Source organism: Pagrus major, chromosome 9 (genome assembly GCF_040436345.1).
Source record: "Pagrus major chromosome 9, Pma_NU_1.0".
NCBI lineage: Eukaryota > Metazoa > Chordata > Actinopteri > Spariformes > Sparidae > Pagrus > Pagrus major.
The window spans coordinates 16,614,310-16,639,581 of record NC_133223.1 but is presented as its reverse complement, the minus strand read 5'-3'; the positions used below and the strand labels follow the sequence as shown (position 1 = coordinate 16,639,581).

At 41.2% G+C, this 25,272-nt stretch overlaps 1 protein-coding gene across 2 annotated transcripts in view; it reads left to right on the top strand.

Moving 5' to 3' along the window:
- Positions 1-16,952, top strand: part of LOC141002130 (ATP-binding cassette sub-family C member 4-like) — a 41,362-nt gene extending 24,410 nt beyond the window's left edge. For both annotated transcript variants that reach the window (XM_073473314.1, XM_073473313.1), the window contains exons 21-31: positions 21-171; positions 2,057-2,176; positions 2,290-2,400; positions 2,510-2,610; positions 3,744-3,935; positions 8,415-8,570; positions 12,195-12,284; positions 12,744-12,916; positions 14,056-14,161; positions 15,394-15,528; positions 16,875-16,952. In XM_073473314.1, the coding sequence (XP_073329415.1) occupies positions 21-171; positions 2,057-2,176; positions 2,290-2,400; positions 2,510-2,610; positions 3,744-3,935; positions 8,415-8,570; positions 12,195-12,284; positions 12,744-12,916; positions 14,056-14,161; positions 15,394-15,528; positions 16,875-16,952 (1,413 nt within the window). The remainder of the gene's footprint in view (positions 1-20; positions 172-2,056; positions 2,177-2,289; positions 2,401-2,509; positions 2,611-3,743; positions 3,936-8,414; positions 8,571-12,194; positions 12,285-12,743; positions 12,917-14,055; positions 14,162-15,393; positions 15,529-16,874) is intronic.
- The last annotated feature ends 8,320 nt before the right edge of the window (positions 16,953-25,272 follow it).

Here is a 25,272-nt window from a genome sequence, read left to right as displayed (position 1 = left end):
TATTTCTCCTTCTGTCCCAGGTACTTCTCCAAGTCATTGGAGTGATCGCAGTGGCTGCCATCATCATCCCCTGGATCCTCATTCCCGTCGTTCCCCTTCTTGCTGTCTTCCTGGTTCTGCGATGTTACTTCCTGCAGACCTCCAGGGACATCAAGCGACTTGAGTCTACCAGTAATTTTTTTTTTTTTTGTGGTGGTGGTGGTGGGGTGGGCATGTCCATTTGTGGAAAGAGACAAAAGCAGACCACAGGAATGCTAATAGACCATTGAAGGAAGCCATGGTCATTAGCATAAAGGCTAAAGGTGGCGGTGGCCTATGGCTCGGCCACACGCAGTTTCCTCAAGAGACGGTAGTTCATGACATCACATACAATGGGAAAAATGCCAAGTGGGCATGACTAGGCCATTGCAGGCTTTAGTTCATGTATTTTATTCTGGGCTGACAGCCTGAATGCACATTGACCAACAGGTTCCATCATCTTAAAGAACAAAAGTTCTATTAAAAAGCTCAGAGGAAACATTTAGGTTTTGTCTTTGCTTTTGTAAGCCCAACAAATAGAAACAAAAGGCCACTCAATTGCGAGCTCTCCCTAAATCTAAACTGTTTGGCATCATTGTAAAGAAGATTTCATATCCGCTCATGTATTTTTACCTTGGTTCCATATCACTCGAGTATATGTCCCTCAGTTTATTATAGCCTTGCCTGTCAGTAGCTAGGTCCTGCTTGCTGTGTATGTCTGTTGGTTAAATAGCCTGTCAATCAAGCTTTTATAGGCCAGATTCACACAGTGGCCATTTTCCTCTGACATCACACACACAGGGTGGGAAGCTTATGTGTCACCGCTGTTTTCCAGGTCGCAGGTCGTATAAATGTAGAGCATCTAACAAGTCATTATCATTCCAGTGCTTTAAAAGACAATGGATAGTGACAATTTAAAACAACATATTTAAGGAAATCATTACTTACCATTAGACAGCAGCTAACGTTAGCATTCGACCACTTCATAGCTAACATTACCTTTTGATGGTGTTACACGATACAATAGGAAAGATTTAATTTAATTCTGAAATATTAGCGCGCATCTTGGAACGGTACAGTAATGGTAGCTAGTTAGCAGGGAAATGGTTGAATGCTAACGTTAGCTGCTGTCTAATGGGAAGTAAAGTGTAATCAAATATGCTGTTTCAACAGAAATATGGCCTGATGTCCCTGCAGATTTTCTCTATTTATTGTCCTTTCAGTTGCTGATCAATTGGGAAGCAGTTAAATGTTAACACAGCAGTTCAACATTTGAGCTTCCCAGCCTGCACCTGAGGTCAGAGTAAAATGGCCACAATGAAGATGGTATCTATATCATAATCTTTGTCATGACTAGAAAAACAAACTAAAAAAACAAACAAACAAAACACTCAATCAAAAGAAAAGAAAAAAATAACCGACTAGAATGAAGAAAAACTTTTAGCGACACAAAAACACCACATTAATTGAATTCCTTTAGATCACAATGGTATTGTATTTTTTGTGGGTGTAAATACTGGACTAAATAATTTCCCTTCCGATTCTCATCTGAAACCATGTTTAGAGAAAAAATGTGATTAAAATTATGATGTTTTTCTTCAAATGAAAAAAGCTGCACCCATACACAGGAGACAGTAGACAACAGTCAAAATCACAAGGTCTTTACTTGAAAAGGTTGGAGGTGGATGTACAAAATAAAAGTAACTTGACTTACGAATTAGTAAGTACTTGAAAAACAGACTGACACGGTGTCGACAGGCAGAATCAAAAATGAGCACCGACATGAAAAACGAAAACTAGGGATTAAAACACAAAGCATAACAAGGTTGGGTTGAGGTGTTGCAGATACTTCTTCTCCGTCCTCTGTTCTGGTCAATCTGTGACAAAAACACTTCAAATCTGTCCTCAGCATAGAATAAGGAATGTGTCATGGTTAGGAATGTTCAATGGATGGCGAGCTTTTCATACTTGTCTGTTCAGACATAAACAGATGTGGTGTGTATATATATATATATATATAGATATATGTTTCTTTCAGCTCGGAGTCCTGTATTCTCCCACCTTTCGTCCTCTCTCCAAGGCCTGAGCACCATCCGTGCCTTCAAGGTTCAGCAGAGGTTTCAGCAAATGTTCGATGACTATCAAGATCTTCACTCAGGTAAGAATAAAGAGATATTTCAGTCAAGGAGCCATTCAGAGTAATGTTGTTAGTTTTAGTTATTTTCAGGCGGTAGAGATCGTGTATGACCTAATCTATTGGTTTGTTAACAGAGGCCTGGTTCTTATTCCTGACCACTTCTCGCTGGTTTGCTGTACGTCTTGATGGCATTTGCTCCATTTTTGTCACCATCACTGCTTTTGGCTGCCTTTACCTCAGGGATGGTACTGTGTGAATGAAACACGTGACACATTGTTGACATGTCAGACAGCATTAGTGAAACCATGATGATAAACTCATGAATGTGTGTTTACTTCTATTCTAATGTCACAGGACTGGAACCAGGTGCAGTCGGTCTGGCTCTGTCTTATGCTATGACGCTTACAGGGATGTTCCAGTGGGGCGTCAGACAGAGTGCAGAGATCGAGAACATGGTGAGAACATTTACATTTAAACACGCAGCTGCAGTTTATGATTTGACTGAACTTTACTAAACCCATTCATTCTCAAATTTCCATTCAGTTTCAATCGTTTTTTATAGAGGGTTATAGGACTGGATGTCCTAACCTTATGGTGTCATCAGGGTTATTTTAGCTTGGGCTTAAAAATTTGAACAGTACGCCAATGTTACACACTGGAGGTGCTTAGTTTGAGACAAGTGGGCATTTAGGAGGAAGGTAGGGTCTAAGGAAAGACACAATTGAGTTGCATTATGTGTAAGGGGTTTAACGATTCAGAAACCGAGACTTAAGCTGCAATACAAACGACCATTGCTGCGTCAGAACTTTATCTCTTTTGCTTTCACAACCTGCCTCGCACTGACGTGTCAGAAAACATCATCAGTCCTGTACCCCTCAAACTAGACTCCCTTTTCATCTCTAAAACTCGAGTTGTGTCCTGTTGACTGACTGCGCTCCACATAATGCATTCAGGGTCCGCTCGTAAATTATAATTGTTGCGTGAATGCAACACATCCCATCCAATTTTTCAAGACCTTTTGCTACACTTACTTAATATGTCGACTGCTCTCAAGAGGAGTGTTGATTTATGTTTACTAGGTGAATTTATGTGAAGTCAGTTTATAAAGTTAATCTACTTTCATCATGTTCTTTTAATGGTCTTGATATTCTAAATTGTAGTTAATTTAATAAAAACAATAACAATAACAACGTAAGTATGAACCAAACTGCGGCCCACAAATCAAGTTTTGAACCGAACCACAGATTGAGAGAATTGTTACACACCTAGTTATGGGAAATGTAGAAACTTCTAGAGGCAGCTCGACTCGACATCTGCTGCTTTTTTGTGGCTCTTCTTTAACTTTAAGGAAGTACAATACTCAATTGCTGGAATACTCCTTTACTCCTCTGGTTAAATATGATTCTGTTTCAGATGGTTAAATCAGAAATACTAGTTGTCATGTTTACCGTTCTTTGTTCAAATGTATTGGAGCAGAAGTTCTGCCATTTTTAATTGTGTATCAATCGATCAAAGGAGCAACATTTTCAGACATTAGTATTATATACCTCTACATGTTCCATGAAGAAATTGCCTTATTTTTTTGTAGATGACATCAGTGGAGCGAGTGGTTGAGTATGCAGAGCTGGAGAGTGAAGCACCCTGGCAGACGGACAAACAGCCTCCGCACGATTGGCCCAAGACAGGCTCCATCACCTTTGACAGAGTCAACTTCTCCTACAGCGCCAGTGAGCCTCTGGTCCTGAAGAACCTCACTGTCGTCTTCACATCCAGAGAAAAGGTTCTTGTCTTTATTCCCACCTGTGCATGCTCACTGGTGTGCACAGCCCATGACTTGGGTTGATATGCAGCTAGCGTAGAAGGTGTGATGTGATTCTTTTTATGTGGCATTATTTTCGAATCAATTATTAAAGGGACACCATATTGTGCGGCTGAATCTTCAGGACTATACCATTTGTGATTCATGGAATACATATCATGTAATTAAGACTGTTCAAGTGGATCCATTTGTACCCAATTTGCATTTTGAGCTACCTGACGGTGACAACTGTTTATTCACTATAAGAGAGAGGAGAGGCCGAGGGAGAGGGGCGAGGGAGGAGAGAGGGGGTGAGGCAGAGGGAGATGGTTGAGGATGATTGAAATTGTGTTTAATGCAGGGGGTGTATTTTGCATGGCTATGGTTGGCCAGGGCGGCTGATTTCACAATGGATGGGTTGATAAGTGTAGAGGCCCTGGCTCTGACAGCCCATGGGAAGGATCTCTGCCACATGCCGTGGGGGGTGAAAGGCTTTGTGTATATTGACAGTTCCCCTGACACCCTTTCATAAGGAAGCCTGCACCTACCACCTACAGTACAAGATCCATTCAGTCTGGCCCCTCACTACAGTCACATACTGTAACATAAGCACATAATAAAACACGATTCACTACAACACCACCGTTGACCTTTTATTGTTAAGAAGGACATTGCTGAGAAAGGAAATATTCCTTCACTCTAAGATGCAGAAAATCAGGCTCAGTGATGCACTTTCACATGTCATTTCGCTTTAACAAAACTGGAACTGCAAGGAATGTTTTCTGAAATTAACTTTGAGTTTAAGTGTTTTTCATCTGAATTAAGATGGAAAGGTAAGATGTAATGAGCTTCTTTTTCTTAAATTTCATTTGGTGAAGGCCTCATTGCATGTGTGAAATATATCCTTGATAAAAAAATACTAGAGACCATCTTGCACTGGGATCACATCAGCCACAACGGCCGTTGACATTCAGACCCATGAGTACTCAGTAGTCATTACTACATTATTACATGAGTACTTAGTACTCAGGAGCAGGCCACACCCAAACTTAGCGTCCATTTTGATCTCAGCTACATACCTGTAAAGTTTCCTGACTGCATCAAAACGAAAGTGGGCCAGGGGGGTAAAGTGTGACGAGGCCACCTCCGTAATTTCAACCCACTTGCTCGGACCACACCCATCTTTGAACTGAGCCTTCATTTTGATCTCAACCACACAGCTGAAAAGTTTCGTGACTGTTTCTCGCACAGTTGAGATGCTATCACACTGACAAAAATCTGTCCACAAACAGACAGGCAGACAGACATAAACACCTGTCAAACTACTAAAAATCACTTCTTGTTAGTTACCGCTACAAAAAAGTGTCTCAAGGACATTATTTTTGCTACAATCACACACACACACACACACACACACACACACACACACACACACACACACACACACACACACTCAGACTCACAAGGTGAAAACATTACCAGCCGATGCTGTAATAAAGCGTCCTTCAAAACCAATCCACTGTAGAATTTGTGTAAAATGAAAATGCCTTTGGGTTACATGAGGATATGTATTCAAGACGACCAACGTGTTGCGACTAACATAGGTCTTTATCAGGGTCATTGTCATCAGTAGCTTACATACCTTGATTGTATTTAATAAGTTGAGTGGGAAGGTGGTTCTCTATCAATGTACAAGCCTATTGGTCAAAAACAAGGAAGTGATGTAACATAGAATAGAAGGAAGAAAAAAGGAGGGCAGAAAGGAGAGGGAGAGAGGTGACTGGATCAAGGGTAAATTTCCATGATCATCTTCTTTTCTTATAGTTTCATTAATGAAAAACAACCATAGTCAGTCTTTTGTTCAAGTAACTTAATATTATGACCAAACTACCAAACCTGCTTTGGTCTACTGCAGTTTACGCTGCACTAGTCGGCACCCAGGAGAGAAGCACTAGACAGGGTATCTTTACTTTTTTTTTTTTTTTTTTTAAAGCTTTAAATGCATTGCCTCTTCTACTGTCTCCTACTGTCTACTGTCACAAAACAGTCTTCACCTAACCCTAACCAAGTAGGTGCTTTTGGTTAGATTTAATTTAGAAAACACGTGTACAGGTCATTTTTGAAATTCCCACATAGATCGTTCAGAAAGGTGCCTACAAAAGAGCCAATTTTGTTGTTTAGACATGAACGTCAAACGTTATGTAATTGTACTTTGTAAAAAATGTGGGATGGTGGGCTCTCATTCACGTTTGACATTTTGACTTGTTGAAGCAGCATAACACTCAAAACAAATACACAAAGAGCTTTATTGCCAGGAGATAAAACTTCTGAATAGAGTGATAATGTATTGAATACAGTAACAATTTGTTGAGGTGACTTCTGCTGAGAACAGATGACCTGTTTTGTGTAGCTCCTGTTCAACAGCTCCATCTGTGAATCTGTGCTTGCAACAGTGCTTTCTGCTACTTCTTCTTTGAAAACATTCATAAGGTGAAAACCTTTGTTCATAAACATCTAAACATTCTCACCAAAGCTGCGTCTTGAGTGGAGTGAATATGTCTAGATCCTAAGAGGCAGAGGTCCTGTATGTCTAATAATATGTATAGTTTATTTAGATCCTGTATCATTATGCTAGATCCTTTCCACCCTCCACCTAAACAGGCAAATAGGGAGGGAAAAATGGCATTGTTGCATCCTCTCTGTGTGTTGGCATGTTGTGAGGCACACACAGCAGTTCTTTGTTATACAAGCAGCATTGTTGGTAAACCCCTGGCTAAACAAAAGGTTGCCCATTGGCTGTGTAATGGCATATAACAAGCCTATGTGTTGGCAGGCAGCAGTGTGTGGCACCAGCAGCCCAGTTCACTGGAACAAGTAATGATTTGCCTCATGGCGCCACACCATTTCCATTTAGTTCCAGGTTGCATGCGGTGGAGTGCGTTCAGCATTCAGCCAAAAAATACTGTGAGCATTTTTGTCCAAACTGGTCATTTTTCTGTGTCTGTCCTCTTTGGCTCTCTCTGGTGATGAGAGACCAATAGCCAATATCAAAACCACAGTAATGTCTGTTTCCTCTTTTCATCTACCACCATCATTGGGTCAAATAAAACCACATTTATCAGCAAATACTAATGACATTCTCATCTACCTCTTAAAAACCAGCCCAGTAAAGTTGTCGCTGTTAGCATGTTAGCAGGCTGACATTAGCATTTAGCTCAAATCCTACCGATGTAAAGCTAGAGCTGCTAGGATGGCTGTAGGATCTTAGTGGGCACTGGGACCGAATTCAGCCTTGCACCGAACTAGCGCAAGGGGCTTTGTTGGTGCGGTTTGGTGGGGACGTGTTGCTTCAGCCAACAGCGAGACAAGAAATACAATCTAGGAAGTACTGATTGAATAGCAGATCTATGAATTTTGAAGGTTTCTCAGATACTAAAGAAAACTGCACAACAGTTAATAATACTCGCAGATTTTGTACATGAAATGCACAGATACAAAAAGATGGGTGGTGTTAACATGCTGACATTAGCATTTAGCTCAAAACACCATCTCGCTTAACTGTAGGGTACTTTGTTTACAGTGTTAATTGGCATATGTTAGCATGCTAATGTGCTAAAATAAGGTGGATTAACATGCTTTTACTACTAAACCTTTTAAAACTGAAAACTTAGAAAAAAGCACATTAGTTTATAATACTCTGCTTCAGCCATTAAAGCCTATGAAGCCTTGTTTAATGACTTTCCTTTCTTCACAGAACTAGAGTTATAAAGATTAATTTTCAAATTTCTGACCCACAGACATTGGCATGTACAAGGCGTGGAAATATTGGACTATGAAATGAGAAATTTTATAGAATATAGCACACTTTAAAAAAGCTGCTTTGAATCATAAACATGCAAAAGTTTCAACACAAAATGATACAGTTCATATATATATATAAACATATGTGTGTATATATATATATGTATATATATATATATACATATATACACACACACATATATGTGTATATATATGTATATATATATATATATATATATATATATATATATATATATATATTTATACATATATATATATTTATACATATATTTATGTATATATATATATATATATATATATATATATATACATATATATACACATATATTTATGTCATGACGTGAAATCAAGTTGGTTTCACCGGATGTGTTTTTAGTTTTGCACCAAAAAAACCTGTTAAAAATCAGGTATTGTCTTCATTTTCTGGACAAAAACTGTCAAAAAAGTTATTTATGGTACCTGCTTCTTGTTTTTCATCAATATAATTTATCTCAACATGATACAAGTGGTTCCATTGACAGTGACATGAAAAAATAAGCACTTATATAGTTAATATCCTGAGGAAGCATGTATATATTTTGTGTTTTTCAGTGATTTTATTTTTGTGAAATAAAACAAATTCTCATCTCTCCTCTGTAGGTTGGCATCGTTGGACGCACCGGTGCTGGTAAAAGCTCCCTGATCTCTGCCTTGTTCCGGCTGGCAGAACCTGAGGGAAGAATAATGATCGATGGTTTTCTGACTTCTGAGATTGGTCTGCACAGCCTGCGCCAGAAAATGTCCATCATCCCACAGGTGCCGCGCAGCGCTTAGTCTCAGCTGTTGTGTCTTTGAAAACAATTCAAACAGTATGATATTATGCTGGATTTGTAATGTTGCACTTTCCCTTTCTAAAACTGCTGGACTTTTTGTTTTGATTCCTCATGAATTGAGAAATGGCAGAAATGTCAGATAAATACTGTTAACAGACACCTTCGTGCTCTGGCCCTTTTTTATACGCCTGGCTTTTAAAAAAAGCTAAAACAAGTGAGGAGAATTACAGTCGTCTCTCAGGGGATTTCTGAAAGTGAGACAAACGGATGCCTTGAGACAGTTTAACTTTATTTCCGCTTGTTGAAACTGATACGGCATTAAGAAAATGCCAGCCTGCGGGTGAGTGTCAGCAGGGTGGAGGGAGGGGAGAAGACTCCCACGGCCTGTACTGTGAAGAGAGCAGTTCCCCATCCCTGACAGAGGATTAGCCCTCTACCCCCCAAACATGGGAAAGCTGCTTAGAAGAAGTCTCCCCCATCCTCACAGCCAGAGTCCCCTTGTACACCGTCACTTTGCCCAAGTCTCAAACATTTCCAGGGTGCAGCCAAGATACCCAAAAACAGTTTCATTAATGCTTCTTCTGTGGATTTGATAGGTTCCTGGCATTGCTACTACTTCAGATAAAGTTTTACTTCCTCGTCCAAACTAGTTTGAGATGGTTGTGTGATGTGTGTTTGATGTGATTTTGTTTACTCTTTCTGTCTCTCCTAGAGGGAGAGACTCGCACAAAGTGGCAGGTTACGAGTCACAACTTTAACCGCACACCCATCCGTATCATACACTGGATGGCATTTTCATGATGTGAAGAAGAGTTTCTCTGTAGCATGCACTTAGTTTTACAAACTTATACAGCGAGAAGCCTCTTGGATTTACACAAATTCATCTGAAAGACTTTTTATTCTCCCGCTAGACGCCCGAGATAAAGCGATATTCAGTCAGCCTTTCATGTGGAAAAAATCTTGATATAAATTGCGAGTTGCCTTACCTTTTCATGTGGAATTTTTTGAGAGTGTGATATGTATACTATACATTGCCAGTGAGGAGTTTCATTATTTGCCACCCGCAGATTTGATTACGATAAGCTTTTATTAGCATATGGCATTAAAGAAGGATCCATTTCAGTTTCTATTGAATTCTCAGGAATGACTTGTGGAAAAAAAAAACGAATTCTGTGGCAAACAGAGGGCTTAGAATTGGTGGAGCACATAATCGGTCTATGGAAAAAGCCCTGCTTGAAAGCAGTTTTTCCGACCCAACATTGAATCCTCAATTAAAGTGTGTCACAAAACTAGTTTGAATTGGGACTTCAGCTGGCTTAATGACAAGGCTGTATTTTGGGGACAGAAGGGAAAAGCTCATTGGAAGTAAAGAGGTGGAACAGTTTCTAAGGCACAGGTAGCAGGGATGAAGTCCTGGAAGCTTTATTTTCCTGGGTGAAAATTGAGCAGTTAGTCTTCTGACCTACATGAAGGTTTGTCGAGACATGATTTTGTATTTGAGGGGTGTATGAAGCTGTGCGCTTACACACATGAGTGCATGATGTTTTGCTGTCACCGCACTGGCTCTGACGCTGACCTGTGAGAGAGCAGAGATGAAGGCGTGGATAGTGAGTCACATTCAGACCAGCAGCTCTGTAACCTCAACGCAGGACACTTTTACACCCATTGTGTATTTTACTCTCACGCCTGGTCTAATCTGACAGTTGCCAGGTGAACATGTCCTATCTTGATTTGAGGTTAGATTCATATCTTAAGTAAACTGGAGTTATCGCATTGCCTGGGCTGCGGTGAGGATACAATGGTAGTCTATCCGTTTGTGTTATGGACAGTTGCTTGCTGCTGTCTGTCACCTCTGTTGCTGCGATTAGAGCTGCAACGATTAGTCGATTAATTGATTAGTTGATCAAAAGAAAATAAACGTCCAACTATTTTGATTTGTCAATTAGTCGTTTCAGGCATTTTTCAAGGAAAAGAATCAAAGATGTGCTGGCTTCAGCTTCTAAAATAACAATTTACTGCTTTCTTTGTCATTTATGACAGTTAATGAAGAGTCTTTGTTGGACAAAAGAAACAATCTGAAGAGATAACTATGGGCTCTGAGAAATCGTGATGAGCATTTTTCACAATTTTTTGACATTTTATGGACTTAAGGATCAATTGATTAATTATAAAAATAGATTAATCGATAATGAAAAACATCATTAGTTGCAGCCTTAAATCATTAAAGGATTAGTTCACACAAAAATGAAAATTCAGTCATTCTCTACTCCCCCCCATGCAGATGGAAAGTCAGGTGAAGTTTTGTTGTCCACAAAACATTTCTGAAGCTTCACAGCAAAACAGCGCTGCAGCATTCTCCTAAACAACTCAAGTAGATGGGGACTTATTTTAAAATGTAAAAAAAAACAACAGAAAAAAAACTACAAAACGGCTCCATCTGGCATAATCCAAGTCTCTGGAAGCCCTGAGATCCAAAATGTATTTGGAAAGCTATTATTTACACCCTCAACGTGCAGTGGAGCTTGTACCCCTTCTTCAGCCAGACGAGCTGTTTTATGTTTTATCAGTTGTTTTTTACGTCTTAAAACAAATCCCCATTTACTTCAGTTGTTTAGGAGCATGCTGCAACGTGGATTTTGTGTGAAGCTCCAGAAATGTTTTGTGGACTATGAAGCCTCACCCTACTTTATAGGGTAAATAATGAGTGAATTTTCATTTTTGGTTGATCTGTTCCTTTAAAGCTTTTTCTAATGGCCGTTAAAACCATTTCAATGTCTGAAATTCTGTGTTATGGTTCGATGATTCATTGATTAAACTAAAGATGCCATATGAGAAGCTTATCTGCAGCAGCTCTGTACCATGAGAGGTGACACGGCCCCATTATGACGTCCTGGGAGAGTCCCAGTAAGCGTTCAGTAAATCACTTCAACACTGGAGCAGGATTTATAAATAACTATCTGACCTGACACAAGGAGACGCTGGCTTGCTCCTGTTTATCAGGTTTACCACAAACAGTGTGGCATGTTGGAAGAGTGCCTGTGGACTCGCGGGCTCATTCCTCTGCACTGTAATAAAGAGCTTTATTTACTCTCTTAAAGATGGCTGTGCGGCTGAACCGTGATACAGGTGTGTGGCTCACCATAAATACGTATCTCGGACATCCTAGCTGTCTGAGATCCAAGGCTGTCCTTTCATGAGGGTAGTCAACTGATGCGATAACCCCTCTTGAAGGATCGCTTGTGCGTTTGACAGAGTAAAGCTGTTACTTTTGGCAGACATTTTCAGATTATTGTTTCTAATACAGCTACTGTATGAAATTCTTTGTGTGGTAACAGTGACTAGATGGCCCTTTTTTGTGTCATATTATTTATTCAGACAACCTCGCAGAGCTCAGATTTTCTAAGTAAAAAGATCAACTTATTGAAGCATAGTTGGCTGGAACATTGAATAGAGCTCCTGAGTGGAGCTGGCCCTTTGTGAACATCTTCCCCTCAAACATTGCCTAGCGGTGCTCTATAAAGCTTGTCTTAACCCTTTCATACATCTTCCCCCTTGTCATTATCTTAACTGGCTACGGCCTTCTCTTTCTATATCCATCTATCCACAGGACCCAGTTCTCTTCACGGGCACCGTGAGGAAGAATCTGGACCCTTTCAGGCAGCACACAGATGAGGACCTGTGGAATGCACTCCAAGAGGTACTCCAGCGTGGCTCTGAATGATTCCCCCTCACCGGCCCAGGGGGGGATCCCTCTGTCCCCCCGTACAATGCTGCCATTCAGCCTCCCTGCTCGCCACAAGTCATGGGGGGAAATCCCATTAGGGCCATGGGGCCCAGCTCAATGTGCGGCTTGTAACTGGGAACCATTGAAAGTGCTGGGGGAGATGTGTTTGGGCAGTCAGGCCAACCAGGATGAAGGCTTCCCCCACAGTGAAGGGCTTCAGCTCCTGGTCCTGCCTCTGAATGGGTTTGGTGGCCTGGATTAAAGCTAGAGGCTGGCCACAAGAGAGCACTGGCCAAGGTCATCAGTGGACCTGGCCCTGCATTGTGCCAGGCAGTTAATGGGTGTGTTTGGATAGCTCTTTAAAGACATCCCCACAGGAAGCCTTTATGCAGGAGTAATGAAGGGTTGGGGCTCTGCTCTCCCTCTCTGCAGGTGCAGATGAAGGCCGTGGTGGAGGACCTTCCCAATAAGCTGGAGACGGTGCTCATGGAGTCAGGCTCGAACTTCAGCGTGGGCCAGAGGCAGCTGGTGTGCCTGGCCAGGGCCATCCTCCGGAAAAACCGCATCCTCATCATTGATGAGGCCACAGCCAATGTGGACCCAAGGTCAGGGGTCATTTGTTTGTCAGTTTCCACAAGCAGCTTGTTCACTTTAAACTAGTGATACTCCAGTTGGATAGTTTTTAGTTAGTTCCACCACAGATATGTAGAACTACTGTGGAAATAAAGCACAAGCACATAAGTGAAACCCTCCTCAAAAGATGTAGAAATTTAAGACTTATCAACCAAAAAACACATTGAATTTTGGTGTTGAAAAGAATATGTAAAAGGAGGGTAAAACTTTATTTAAAGGGGTGTGCATAAAACTGAAGAGACACCGTCATAACCATGACATGACACCTGTCACGAACATGGAGGAGTCTTTATGAATGGTTATGACCTTTATCAGTTTTTGAGCAAACATAATACATCAAAACAACCCAAAATGATCTCAAGCAGGTTGAAATAAATATTTTGTACTTAGTTCCTCAGCAGTAAATCCAATTTAGACATATTGTCACACTGCACCCCAAACTCTGATCGTAACACCAACTGAAAATGACAGGTGACTGTGCCCCACATGCACAGGGGAGTGGAGATGATCCTCATGATCTGAGTTGTACAAGCAGCCACTCTACTTGTCTAAAGCCTGGTAAAAATTTGACAGTGTTATTGACATTTTAATGTCTAAATTGCACTGCTGTTGTTGAGGTCAAGAAAAAAATTCATGACACCATTATAGTGGTTTCATTACAGTTAAATGTAATGTTTACACATACAGCTAAACAGTGTCTTTTAGTTTAATAATTACCCCTGCTATGACGTGTTTAGGACCGGTTGTTTTTGTCTTGGTTAATGTCAAGACAAGTCAACTTAACAATTATTGTGCAAAAATAGGTGTGTACACACATCAAAGCCATAAAGGGCAGGTGCATTTTTAGTGTAACTTGTAAGCATCAAAAGATGATGTGGAATCAAATCAGAAAGTATTATAAGACAAAATAATGTCTAATAAAACAAAATGATAATAATACAAGTCTACCTTTGTCAACTCAAGGAGCTCTGCTACCCTTTACCCTTCATACCTGCTGCACATACCTCACTGCTGATGAGCCATTGTTCTGTGTTAAGTAAAAATCCCTGCCTCAGGGTGTGTAGGAAGAGAGTTTTTTGTGCTGAGGTGTTGTGTTCCCTGCTCCTTTTAGAACTGACAGCCTCATCCAGCAGACTATCCGGGACAAGTTTCACGAGTGTACAGTCCTCACCATTGCTCACAGGCTCAACACTATCATTGACTGTGACAGAATACTGGTAAGTAAGAAGACGGTAAATTTCCATTGACCAGCACACCAGTTAATATGTCAGTATAAAGTTATCGGGAACGTTGTGTCCAGAGCTTTCAGTCTGAACATTTTATGATATTTGTTGTTCTCTATAATCAGCTATAATAAGCTGAACTCCTGTTGTGTGCCGAATCAGCCTGCAAATACATATGTCTTGTAGTCTGCTGTATGTCAAACACACCTGTGAGCAGGAGCTTTCAAACACTCCTTCCTGTCTTTGCAGAGTTTTAATTCACTTGCCCTATTTTGCGACAGCCGGCCTGATCTCTCCCTCACAGCGTTCCCTCTCATTGAGCCCGTGCTCGTGCCACTTGATCTTTGGCCCTTTCCTGCTACTGCCTGCAGAGGTGCCAATTAGTGCCATTTGTGGCAGCATTTGTTAAGCGTCTATGGAGGACAGGGCACGACCTGGTGGCTTCTCGGTCACCGAGGGGGCTGTTGAGAAACGCCAAATATCGCACAGCAGGGACCGTTTCACACCTACGCTCGCGTTAAATGCCCCCAGATTGTTCCGCACTCCGGGAGAACTAAATTGTGGCCCACCTGAATTGCCTCGCCCAAATCCTCAGCTGTGCCACATTTAGAGGCAGAATGTTTTCCAAGATACAAACTTCATCTCCTGGTATCCCGCTCCTCCTAAACTGTCGATTATGACGGCAGCTGCAGAAGTCTCCCTTTCACGCTAAACACTCCCTCAAACCGGGCTTTAGCGATAACAAACTGCTCATTACCGCTCTAAGGGGATCGAGCTTGTTAAAATTTGTCTGTGATATAATTGCAGTCTTTTCCAAACTGCTTGTAGTGGCACTATTCTTTGTGTGGTTTATATAGCATGTGATGACACAGAGATGATGGTAATTTTCTACAGCGTCTTCAAGGTGTGATTGTTGGATTTGACTGAGGACCACCCCTGAGCCGCTGAAATGCCTGGATAAACACACTGCTAAATCACCGATCTTCATTCTGTCGGAGTCAGCGCACTTGACTTTCACACTGCTAACAGGCGACGCTCATTGTCTGAAGCCCTGTCGAGCAGAAACAGGCACCTGTGTTTGCTGTTGCATGAGTCACTTAAAATGGATGGTTCGAACTACTGTTTCCCCCATTCATCTTGCACTGTCTGCATGCATCACTCAGCATGGAAACAGCTGAAATGTCAGTTTTCCCTACACACACCCAGCATTGTTTGTGTGATTGCAGGTTCTGGCTGCCGGGAGGATCCAGGAGTATGACCAGCCGTATGTGCTGCTCCAGAACCAGGATGGGCTCTTTTACCAGATGGTCCAACAGACAGGCAGAGCTGAGGCCGCCTCCCTGCTGCACACAGCCAAACAGGTAACCACACCCACCTTTTTGTGATCCCCTGTCGCTAAATAGAGTCCAGCCGTGGCACACTAATCCCAGACTCTCCCTGACTTCATTGCTCACCTCCAAAACATCACAGTTAGGCGAGAGAAGATGTGCATAACCCTGACAATGCAAAGACACTTGATTACCATTTTAATTTAAAGTGCCTTCTTGGAGCATAGCAACACCATAACATTAATTTCAAGAGAGAAATTGTCTTCTTTGTAGATTTACATCCTCTGATTTTATCGAAGAAACTCCCCGTATCATCTTTTTTTTCTCCTAATGTAATTTTGAGATCATTTTGGAGATGATTCCAGAAAAGCAGCTTTCTTTGCACTATATCTATTTGGAAATATTGGGTTTAACTCCATCGCGATTTGGGATAAACTTTCTATGGGGATTACTGTAATAGAGAATGTCCATATTTCCTCCCTGTAAAATTCATTTGTGATGTATTTCCCCTTCAGACACTGAGCAGATAAGAGGCGGCTATTCATTGTTCAATTCCATTTTATGTGCATCTGTCTGGGACTACAGATACCATATTGCAACTTCAAACAGGTCTTTGTGAAATAAGAAAAAGTAGGCATCATTTCATTTTCTCTCTGTCCCTCGCACAAATTTATCAGCGGAACTGTATCTTCTCAGCCAGAGGAGTGAAATGAGTAAAATACTGATTTCAAAGACTCAGCACACTGTGGTATTATTTGGTATCGTCTTACCCTGCACACTGGCGGATTGGTAGCGACATTGTTCAAGCCCTTACGTTTTCTTTTCTTTATTGTAGGGTGCTCTCCTTAGATCAGATTACCGCAGCATCCATAACTGTCTCGCACCACTTATTAAATACTGAGATGGTCCACATGTTGTGTGTCAAGTTTCTATAGTTGTCAGTCAAGGTTTAAATACATTCAATAATCTGATATCAACCTCTAGTGCCTTTGTCCGTGCTGAAAGAGAATCCCAGAGTAGACAGTATATCTCACGCTGAGGCCGAGCTGTTTTCACCAGTTTTGCCTCTTTTTCACTTAACTTTCTGTCACTGGAATCGCTATCCTGTCTCAGCCTCTTTGTATTGAGAAGTCAAACATTTTGTGAAGGCAGAAATGAGCTCTAACAAAACAAATAACCTCAGTGATTATATATTCTTCCCTTTGGATTTCACAGTTGTTTACAAGCTTAAATAAGCCACTTTTGCATGCTTCAGCGGATGACAAATCCCTTCACCCGGCTCTGACTCGATCTGTCATAAATCACACCTCAACAGATCGTAGCTTAGATTGGACTGTGTGCTTGTGTTCTGTGACACCGCTTCCCTGATCCGATTCCAGGTTTACGTGAACAAAAAACGAGCGACAGACGTGCGCCATGCCAAGGACATCCACGTCATCTTTGAGACGTCTCTTTGACAGTTTGGAGAGTCGCTGCGCCCCCTCGTGCTTGCCATCACTGACCAGATCTTTTCACCAGATGTACTTAGATTCCTTACTGTGTATTAAAACGTCTTTAGACTCCCAGCAGGCAGAGTGTAGTGTGTGCTGCATTTGATTGGCATAGTATCCGAGGCAGGATGTGCCTTTATTGACAGCATATTACTGCTCGGCTTTTTATTGATTACACCCTGCTATGTTTATGTATGTGTGTTCTGGCCTCTTGGGTAGCTTCAATCCTGCACTGGTGCTCCAAAGAGTGCAGATATTGGATGTGTTCATCCTGGTGCAATAAATAATCGGTGGCTTAAATTGTCCCTTTAAGGCAAACATTGTTTTGTAGGTCTTTTTATTATTTGGAAAATGCTTAAAAAGATGAGGAAGGCCTGAGAGGAGGCACCAATGTTTTCAGCAATTATTGTGCCTTAATCAGACTATTGATTTTTGTTTTTGTAATTGCACTGTTTTAATTGAGTAGTCTTGCAGCACTTTGACGATAGTGGTTTTATGTCTACCTCAGCTCTTGTCAGCAAAGAACAGTAAAGTGTAAATGCACCAGGAAGAGTGGGACAGAGTTTTATTGCATCTGAAAATGTTTCTTTAGTGTAATTTCATCTTTCTGTCTTTACTCTTGTGATGAATGGGCTGTTGTTGCTTCAAAAACGTTTGTACTTTGGCTATAACATTAATTTTAGTACGGCTTGTTAAAGCTGTTTAAAGGTGCAATATGTAAGAATTTTTGTTGAAAACATAAAAAAATAAAAAGTAATAACCAAAATTACCTACAGAATGGGAAGGAATAACATTTTTGACGTTATGTGAAGTTAGCATGCTAACCAGCTAGCCCCAACCTGTCCTTGTCCAAAGCTCCTGTGCTAACGGCGTAAGCACCAACACTTCTCATCGTCCAGACTGCTAGCTGCATAGCTAACTGAGCTAACTAGCTTACTGCAGATGCAGTTAGCAGCAATTAGTGGTTACTAGTGATATGCTGCTCCCTAGTTGTTGTTAGCATGGACATATCAAGAGATCTGGATACAGTGTTGGAGATGGCGCCCCGTCATTCCTATGAAAGCTACTCAGCGGCGCATGAAGCCACAAAAGCTTGACTTCTGAGTTGCGTGGCCCATAGAGCATGCCCACTGGAGACATCCGCTGACCGAGCAGGCTAACTTCTGCTTTAGCGCCCGGCTAATTTCAATGGGGATAAAATAATTTGACCGTGCAGCTCTTCTACACTTTACAATTTTATCGGAGCAAATGACTCATATTATGACAGTCAAACTTGACATGTCTTGGGGTTTGTAATGCTCAAAAAAATGTATCCACAGTTTGACAGTCGCTTCTCTCACATTGTAAGCTTATGAGAAGAAGTGTTTTTGGGTCACAGTGCGTCATGTGATGATGTCATTACACGGTTTGGCCACGCCTTAAACTGGCTTCAAAGCCTGGTGCTCTTCGTGGGGGCTTGGTTTTGAGTTTGAATTTGACAGGTGGCCAATTCTTACATATTGTACCTTTTAAATATGTGGACTCTTTGTTTTGTATTTCTTTGTGTATGGGTTTATAACCCTAATTGAGTATTATTAAAGATAATGTTTTATGGTGTTTGTACATGGTAGTTGTTTAGTCAAAATGCTCACTTATTTACAGCAAATGAAATTCAAATTCCGTAATAAAATAATAATTTATTATAATAAAAGTATTTCTTAACTGTTTCAATCCTGTCTTCATTTTGTGTTTAAAACATTGTCTCCTGTTACACTGACTCACTAACCATTTCCTCCCGCTGTTGCTCATCCTATACTCATATGTCTGAATGGTGTGTTTGCTTCAGGTCAGTGGTTACAAGCCGTCTTGACCAAGATGCTACAAATTGGTAAGTGGTTTAAGGAAAACAACCCAGTGATTATTGTGTTGAGTCAAGTGATTTTTAAATTCGGTTTCACGGTGGTAAAGCGGTGCAGCTATTATTCTAACATGTTGCTGGTGCAATATGACGATTAGATCCCAATTAAAATGTAATTTTGTCATCACCAGCTCAATTAGAAAAGAGCTGTTTAACACACACGAGAGCAGAGCCGCTGATTACACATTCAGAGATGGCTGTCAGTAAACACTTAGCTCAGTATAAAAGGCGGTATTTAACCAGGCCCAGATTTGGGTCGTGAACTGCGGGACATCAGTCCCTTTAAAAGCTGAGTGATTTACACAATTCATTAAAGCCAGTGAATCTTCAGCCAGCGTCATATTAAATGGTTACTTACTCTCAAATAGCCCCGCGGGAGTTGAATTGTTGGCTCGCGAATAGATTAAAGTTTACATTGAAAAGAGAAATTGAATTCAGAGGTAATCAATAGCATAATGGGCCAGTGAGAGGAGCCTGCTGCCTGAAATGAAATTACCATATTTTTAATCTTAATTTTCCACTCTGTTTATCTGACAGTGTGGATGTGCAATCCAAACAGATAATGAGAGAGTGGGATATTGACAGCGGGGTCCTCTGGAGTGCTTGTTTCAGTGATTAAACGCTGTGATCTGTGATTACTTTGTGTCGGGTGTCAGGCTGGCGGCCAGGGGCCCGGGGAGACTCAGGCACACAGCAGCTGGAGCATCATGGGTCTCCGAGGTGCTAATGCACCTGACACAGCATTGACAGCATCCGAAACCCTATCAGGGACTGCACCACACGGCAGCTGCCACAATAGGAATACTCATGGCACTATCTACATCAGAGTCAGCATATATCCTCTCTGCTCTCCCCTCGATAACAGCCAGCACAAGAATGGCGACAACAAAGTTTGCACAATAAGTATTATTAACCAGATACCTTCCTACGTCGCCCAATAATAGCGCCATTTTAAGGCATATCTGAATAGGTGTGCGAAATAGCAATGGCGTCAACATAGTGCTGATATAGCTTTAATAAATAAATGTCTGAGAAACCTGGCTGTCCACACAATGAAGTTTAATCCCAAAGAAATAAAACACAAATAAGAGTCAGCACAATGTGGAGGCAGTGAATGAAATGATGAATTCACACTGTTAGCCCATGCACACTTTAAGAGAGAAGTGATACCGATTTGAGGATGTGATACCTGTTCAGTTAAAGATGTTTTATTGTCGGTCGAGAGAATAATGACACAAGTATCTGAAAGTGGTGCAGATTGTTTAAGGTTGTTTTGTTACGGGCCAATAAATAACTAGTCTCAAGGCCATTTTGGGTTGAGGAGACAATGTTGTTCACAAACTTTCTGTTGTGCCAGCATTTTCTTTTGTGATGGATACTGCTGTTTGACAAATGGAAACAAATTGCACGGTGCAGGCGCCTGAATGGCAGGGAGTTGGGGAGTGTCAAACTCGGTGCTGAAAGACGATGAAGCGAGAGCCTCAGGTTTTTGTGGGCGACTCAGACCTGACTGATCCCCGCATAAAGTACTTGTTGAAGAGAAGGAGAAAAGGAGAACGGGATTTCGACAGGCTGCAGTGAAATTAGGAGAATTGACTATGGCGGCTTTGTTCCTAGCTGGTGACATGGGGTGGGGTGGTGGGGGAGTGACTGGAGCGATTCCCCCGAGAGACTCTGCGCTCAGCTTTTCTAAAGTGACTACAAACTGAATATCTGACAAGTTCCCAAGGCCTGACATGACTCTGTGAAGAGCTCAGAAAAACAAACAACAAATGGCACGTTTTTTAAGATACATGTGGTGACACTGGATGTAGTGTGTTAGAAAATGGCTTTTTATCTCGTTAAAAATAGGTTCTCAATTCGGGATATGTTGATGATGCTATATTTTCTAGATTGTCGCAACAACTTAGTTAGACCTAGTTTTTCCGGTGACAGACTTCGTGAAAGTGGAAAAATGTTGATTTCCAACTTATTGGAGGGCTTATAACTAGCAGTTTCTCTTTGATCATTCATCACAAAAAAACACCCAGAAACATTAAAGGTGCTCTATGTAAGAATTGGCCACCTGTCAAAGTCAGGCTCCAAACAAATTGGGTGCAGCATGTCGCCAGAAAGTCTTGCAAAATAACAGGGAAATGCACAGTCCCTGCCTTAGCTCTTTCTTTCAACAAACAACTAACTTAGCAAACATATTAACACTGTCATAGGACTTCGCACTTTCACTCGGTTTGAGTCCTGTGTTAGGCACAGCCAATGGGGACTGTTTTGAGGAAGTAGGTATTTTAAGCGAAAACCACAATATTAAGTAGTTCTGGTCCCTTTATTTTGAAAGTGTAACCGGCCGTAGCATGTTTGTTATTGGTAACTTGACCTTGGAAGAGACCATGTCGTCTTCACTGTGAGGCAAGGCCAAACGTGACAGGTACCTGATGGACCGGTGGGTTTATTGCATCAGTTGGTGTGATACCAGGTTGCCCTTTACTCGCCAAGAGCTGTCTCCAGCTGTTTTCCTTTGTTTTCTACAATGACTCACTATCGCCTCTTGAGGTAGCAAGTGGTATTACAAGACAGGATGGGCCAGGGCTAGCTGGTTAGCATGATTACTTCAGTAGATATCTCTGCAACACAATACGTCTTTTAGGTAATGTCAAAACTTTCATTTCTTCAGATTCTGTTGATAATTGTTGTTAATGTTTGAACGTTTTACACTAAAATTCTGACTTATAGCTCCTGTAAAAGTAGTTTTTCCCTGGATGCACACGTGAGGTCTGATCAGCCACACTGCATCATGGTGCCTCAGCAGTTTAGTGACCACCCGGGACTGGCCGACTAATGCTGCTACAAACAGTAATTATAGGTCATGTAATGGATGATTATGCTTCATAAACTCCCCAGGCTGTGGTTTGTTTCAGCCTCTGTAGAGTGTGAGTGTATTTAATTCAGATTTAACATGTTTTCATGCACATTTGCACAGAAAGAATATATATAGCATTGTTTTGATGAGCAGGGCCCCCGTTTTTGTTTGTAAACAATGTAGGCTCCAAAGTTTTCGATTTGTAAGGCCTCGAGGATAGACACAAAGCTTATTTGGTGAGAAACGGTGAATATAAACAGAATTTAGTTTGTTTTAAAGAAACAGAACAAGTCTCACAGAAGCTTGTTTTTTTTTTGTAATTTTACCAGCCCCTGCTACTTGGGACTACACGGGCTAATGTGGCCCTTTGAAAGGCCACCAAATAGGAAACCTCTTTGCATGCTTTAGCCTTAAATCCCGGGCATGCTCTGTCACCTTCCAAAAGTGCTGTTTGATTCTTCAACTGCGAGAGAAAGAAGAAAAGTGGAGGGCTAGACAATAGCAGAGGGCTTATCTCATCAGTAAATAAGGCTTATTGCTTAAAGCTATAAAGGGCTATGCTTATTGGTGATGTCATCCCTTTGTGGAAGATTGATGAAGCTTGAGGCAGGGGGCATAATGTGAGTGTGAATGTGTGTGTGAATGTGTGTGTGTCTGTGGAGGAGGAGGAGGAGGAGGAGGAGGAGGAGGAGGCCTGGTGCACCAAACTCAAGAATTTCCAACTTTCCCCTGCAGAGTTTGATATAATTTAAAATGTATGACATATATTTTAACTGCGGCTGCACTAAAATTGCACTCTTTGGTGGTAAACTAACCCAAATTCACTTCAAAGTTCCATCTGGCCAGGGGGCTTTTATCCTTGGCCATGAGAGCGGTTGATGTTCTGTGCATGTAAACGTGCAGCTTTGGGTAAAGGTGGAGACAGCTTGTGTCCCCCATTATTGTCTGGTTGCATTTACGTGGGTCCAAGGGCCCACTGTGTCTTTTCGGGTTACTTTCTCATCATTTCTCCTAATGTAGAGACCCACAGGGTTGGTGGCAAGCGCACAATGCGGCTGTTGTATGGTTACTGTCAGCTCTCTCAAATAAGGCTTCCTGTTCATTAGACTTCTTTTCACCTCCACACAATGCGCCGGCTTTGCAGCAATAGTGAGTCGACGCCCATCTCTTCAATGCCATGTGAATAGTTCTAAATAGTGTTTATGCAAGCCATTGTTGTCTTTTGTGTGTCCAGTCTTAATGCACAGTGATTTGCCTGCTTTTGTAGCCTGGGATACATTATCTTGCCTATGTGGCTTCAGATGCATGCCTGGCCTTTGAGCCAGTAAACAGTCTAAAAGTTAACTCCCTATGGACAATGCTGGAGATGCCTGATAAAGTAGGACAGAGTATACTAACTGGCCCATTTCATGTCCCTCTATAATTACTCAAACGGCTTCTTCCTCTGCTTTGTACAGATCTGTCTTAAACTTTGTAGTTCCATCATTTTATTTATTTCTCTGACCTCTCTAATTTAATTTTGATGACTTATAGGTGCACTTTGTATTTTAAGGGAAGGCATTTTAATCAGCCGATATCCATGCCCAAAGAAATAGTCGTACTTTTTATGACTGAATAAACTGAATAGAAAAATTGTCTCTAAAGGACAACGCAGTTTGACTTTGTTTATATTTGGCGGACCCTGCCACCTCTCTAGCTTCAAAATGTGCATTCCTCTGAGAACAGCTTGTTTATTCAGTTATGGAAGAAATAAATGTTTCTCAGTTTGTGTTAGCACCTTATAAAATTTCAGCGTTTTCATTTCTATTCCAAAACTACACAGTGCACCTCTAAAAGAAGATCCGAGGAAATGTAACAATTAAAAGAAAGTTTAGAGACAAGCATCAAACCTCACCTCAAAACTGATTTTAAATCATAATCTGTGCAGATCATCCTCCTTTTTTTCCAATAAATACATCGTAAAGTTTTGTCACTGTTGCTCTGAAAGATTAGCCTGACACTATCTGTTGCACATCTGCTGAAGAATTCCTATTCAGTGCGGAGATGTATTTAAAGCCTGTGTCTTTATTCTTCAAACTGTCAGGGTGAAAATGAAAAGGGGTAATACAGACAGACAGCCAGGTGGATAATCTGACACACGTCACAGTCAAAGAATAAAAACTTTAACATCTTGAAGATAATGTCAAAATGATGTGTCTTGTAATGGAAACTGTATGTCTCATGACTCCCATCGGTAACTTTAACATGGATTCCTGTTGTGTGTTCATACCAAAACTTTATTGATTAACTGTTTGAAGCTAGAAAGGTGGCAGGGTCCGCCAAATATAAACAAAGTAAACAGTATGAAATTGTGTTGTCCTTTAAGGTCAGTTTGTTTATTTGGTTTATTCAGTCATGAAAACAAAGAGAGTTTGTTTGTTTTTTAGGCATAACAATCAGTCAATTAAGAGCTTTCTCTTCTGATTAAAAATGTCTGCCCCAAAACTACATAGTGCACCTTTAAGCTGATTTGTAAAATGATAAGAAGAAAACCATACAAATAGTGCATTTGGTTCGGTTTATGTGCTTTCTAGTTTGACTATATATTCTGTTTCCTGTTCCTGTGCTGGTAAACATCTTCACTGTGCACATATCTTGAGGTTGCTGCCAGAGCGCTTGGACATTTTTATTTCTTAGTTCGATAAAAAAAAAAAATAAGCGCCTACCTCTTCCTCTAAAGTTGGCGGCACCTTAAATGTCTCTCCAAAAGCAAACAAAATAACCCCTGAAAATTGAGAGAGCAGCATTGGGCAGCATATTATAGCCTTCATCTGTTTGTGTCATTGTTCTAGAGAGCGTATACATCACCTCCAGAGAGTAACTGATAGGCCCAACCATTCACTCCTTGGATAGATGCACAAAAGCAGAAGATATCTGCGGCACCGATTACATTATACTCATTTCAAAAGCATTCGCAGTCAAGTATGCAGAGCAGAAAAAAAAGATGCTTTTAATGCCGGCCAGTGATTACAGGTGAGTGATGTAACTGATAGTTGGCCCATTATTGTCGGGAGATTTTGGTGTGTTTGACCCCCTGAAGCATTCGGCTGCCAGGGGAGTTTAAAACAACCTTTGGACTCGGAGGAGAGGAATGTTGTGATTGCTCTCGGTGACACTGATACAACACAGTCTGCGGGAGGAGCTTCAGTGTGACTGAGCCGAGTCTCACTGCAGCGACACTTAGCAGCGGGCGTTTCATTAACCTGTCAGTGAGAGGCTAGACGTGGCTTTGTCTTTGATTGCCACATCCCCTTACGCTCACGCTGCTGCTTATACATTTGACCTCCATTAGCCCACCAGGTGTGTTTCACATTTTATTTAATGAACTGTAGTCATGAGGTAATTCATCGCCTGCAACAATACTCCTTGAAGCTTTTTTTTTTTAGTAGTGATGTTGACTTGTGTTGCTCCTGGGCTGATATTTTCATTAAAGGCCCCCTTATCAAATAATGAAATGAAGAATCTGCTTCTTGCCCAATGCTATTACCTCCCACAAA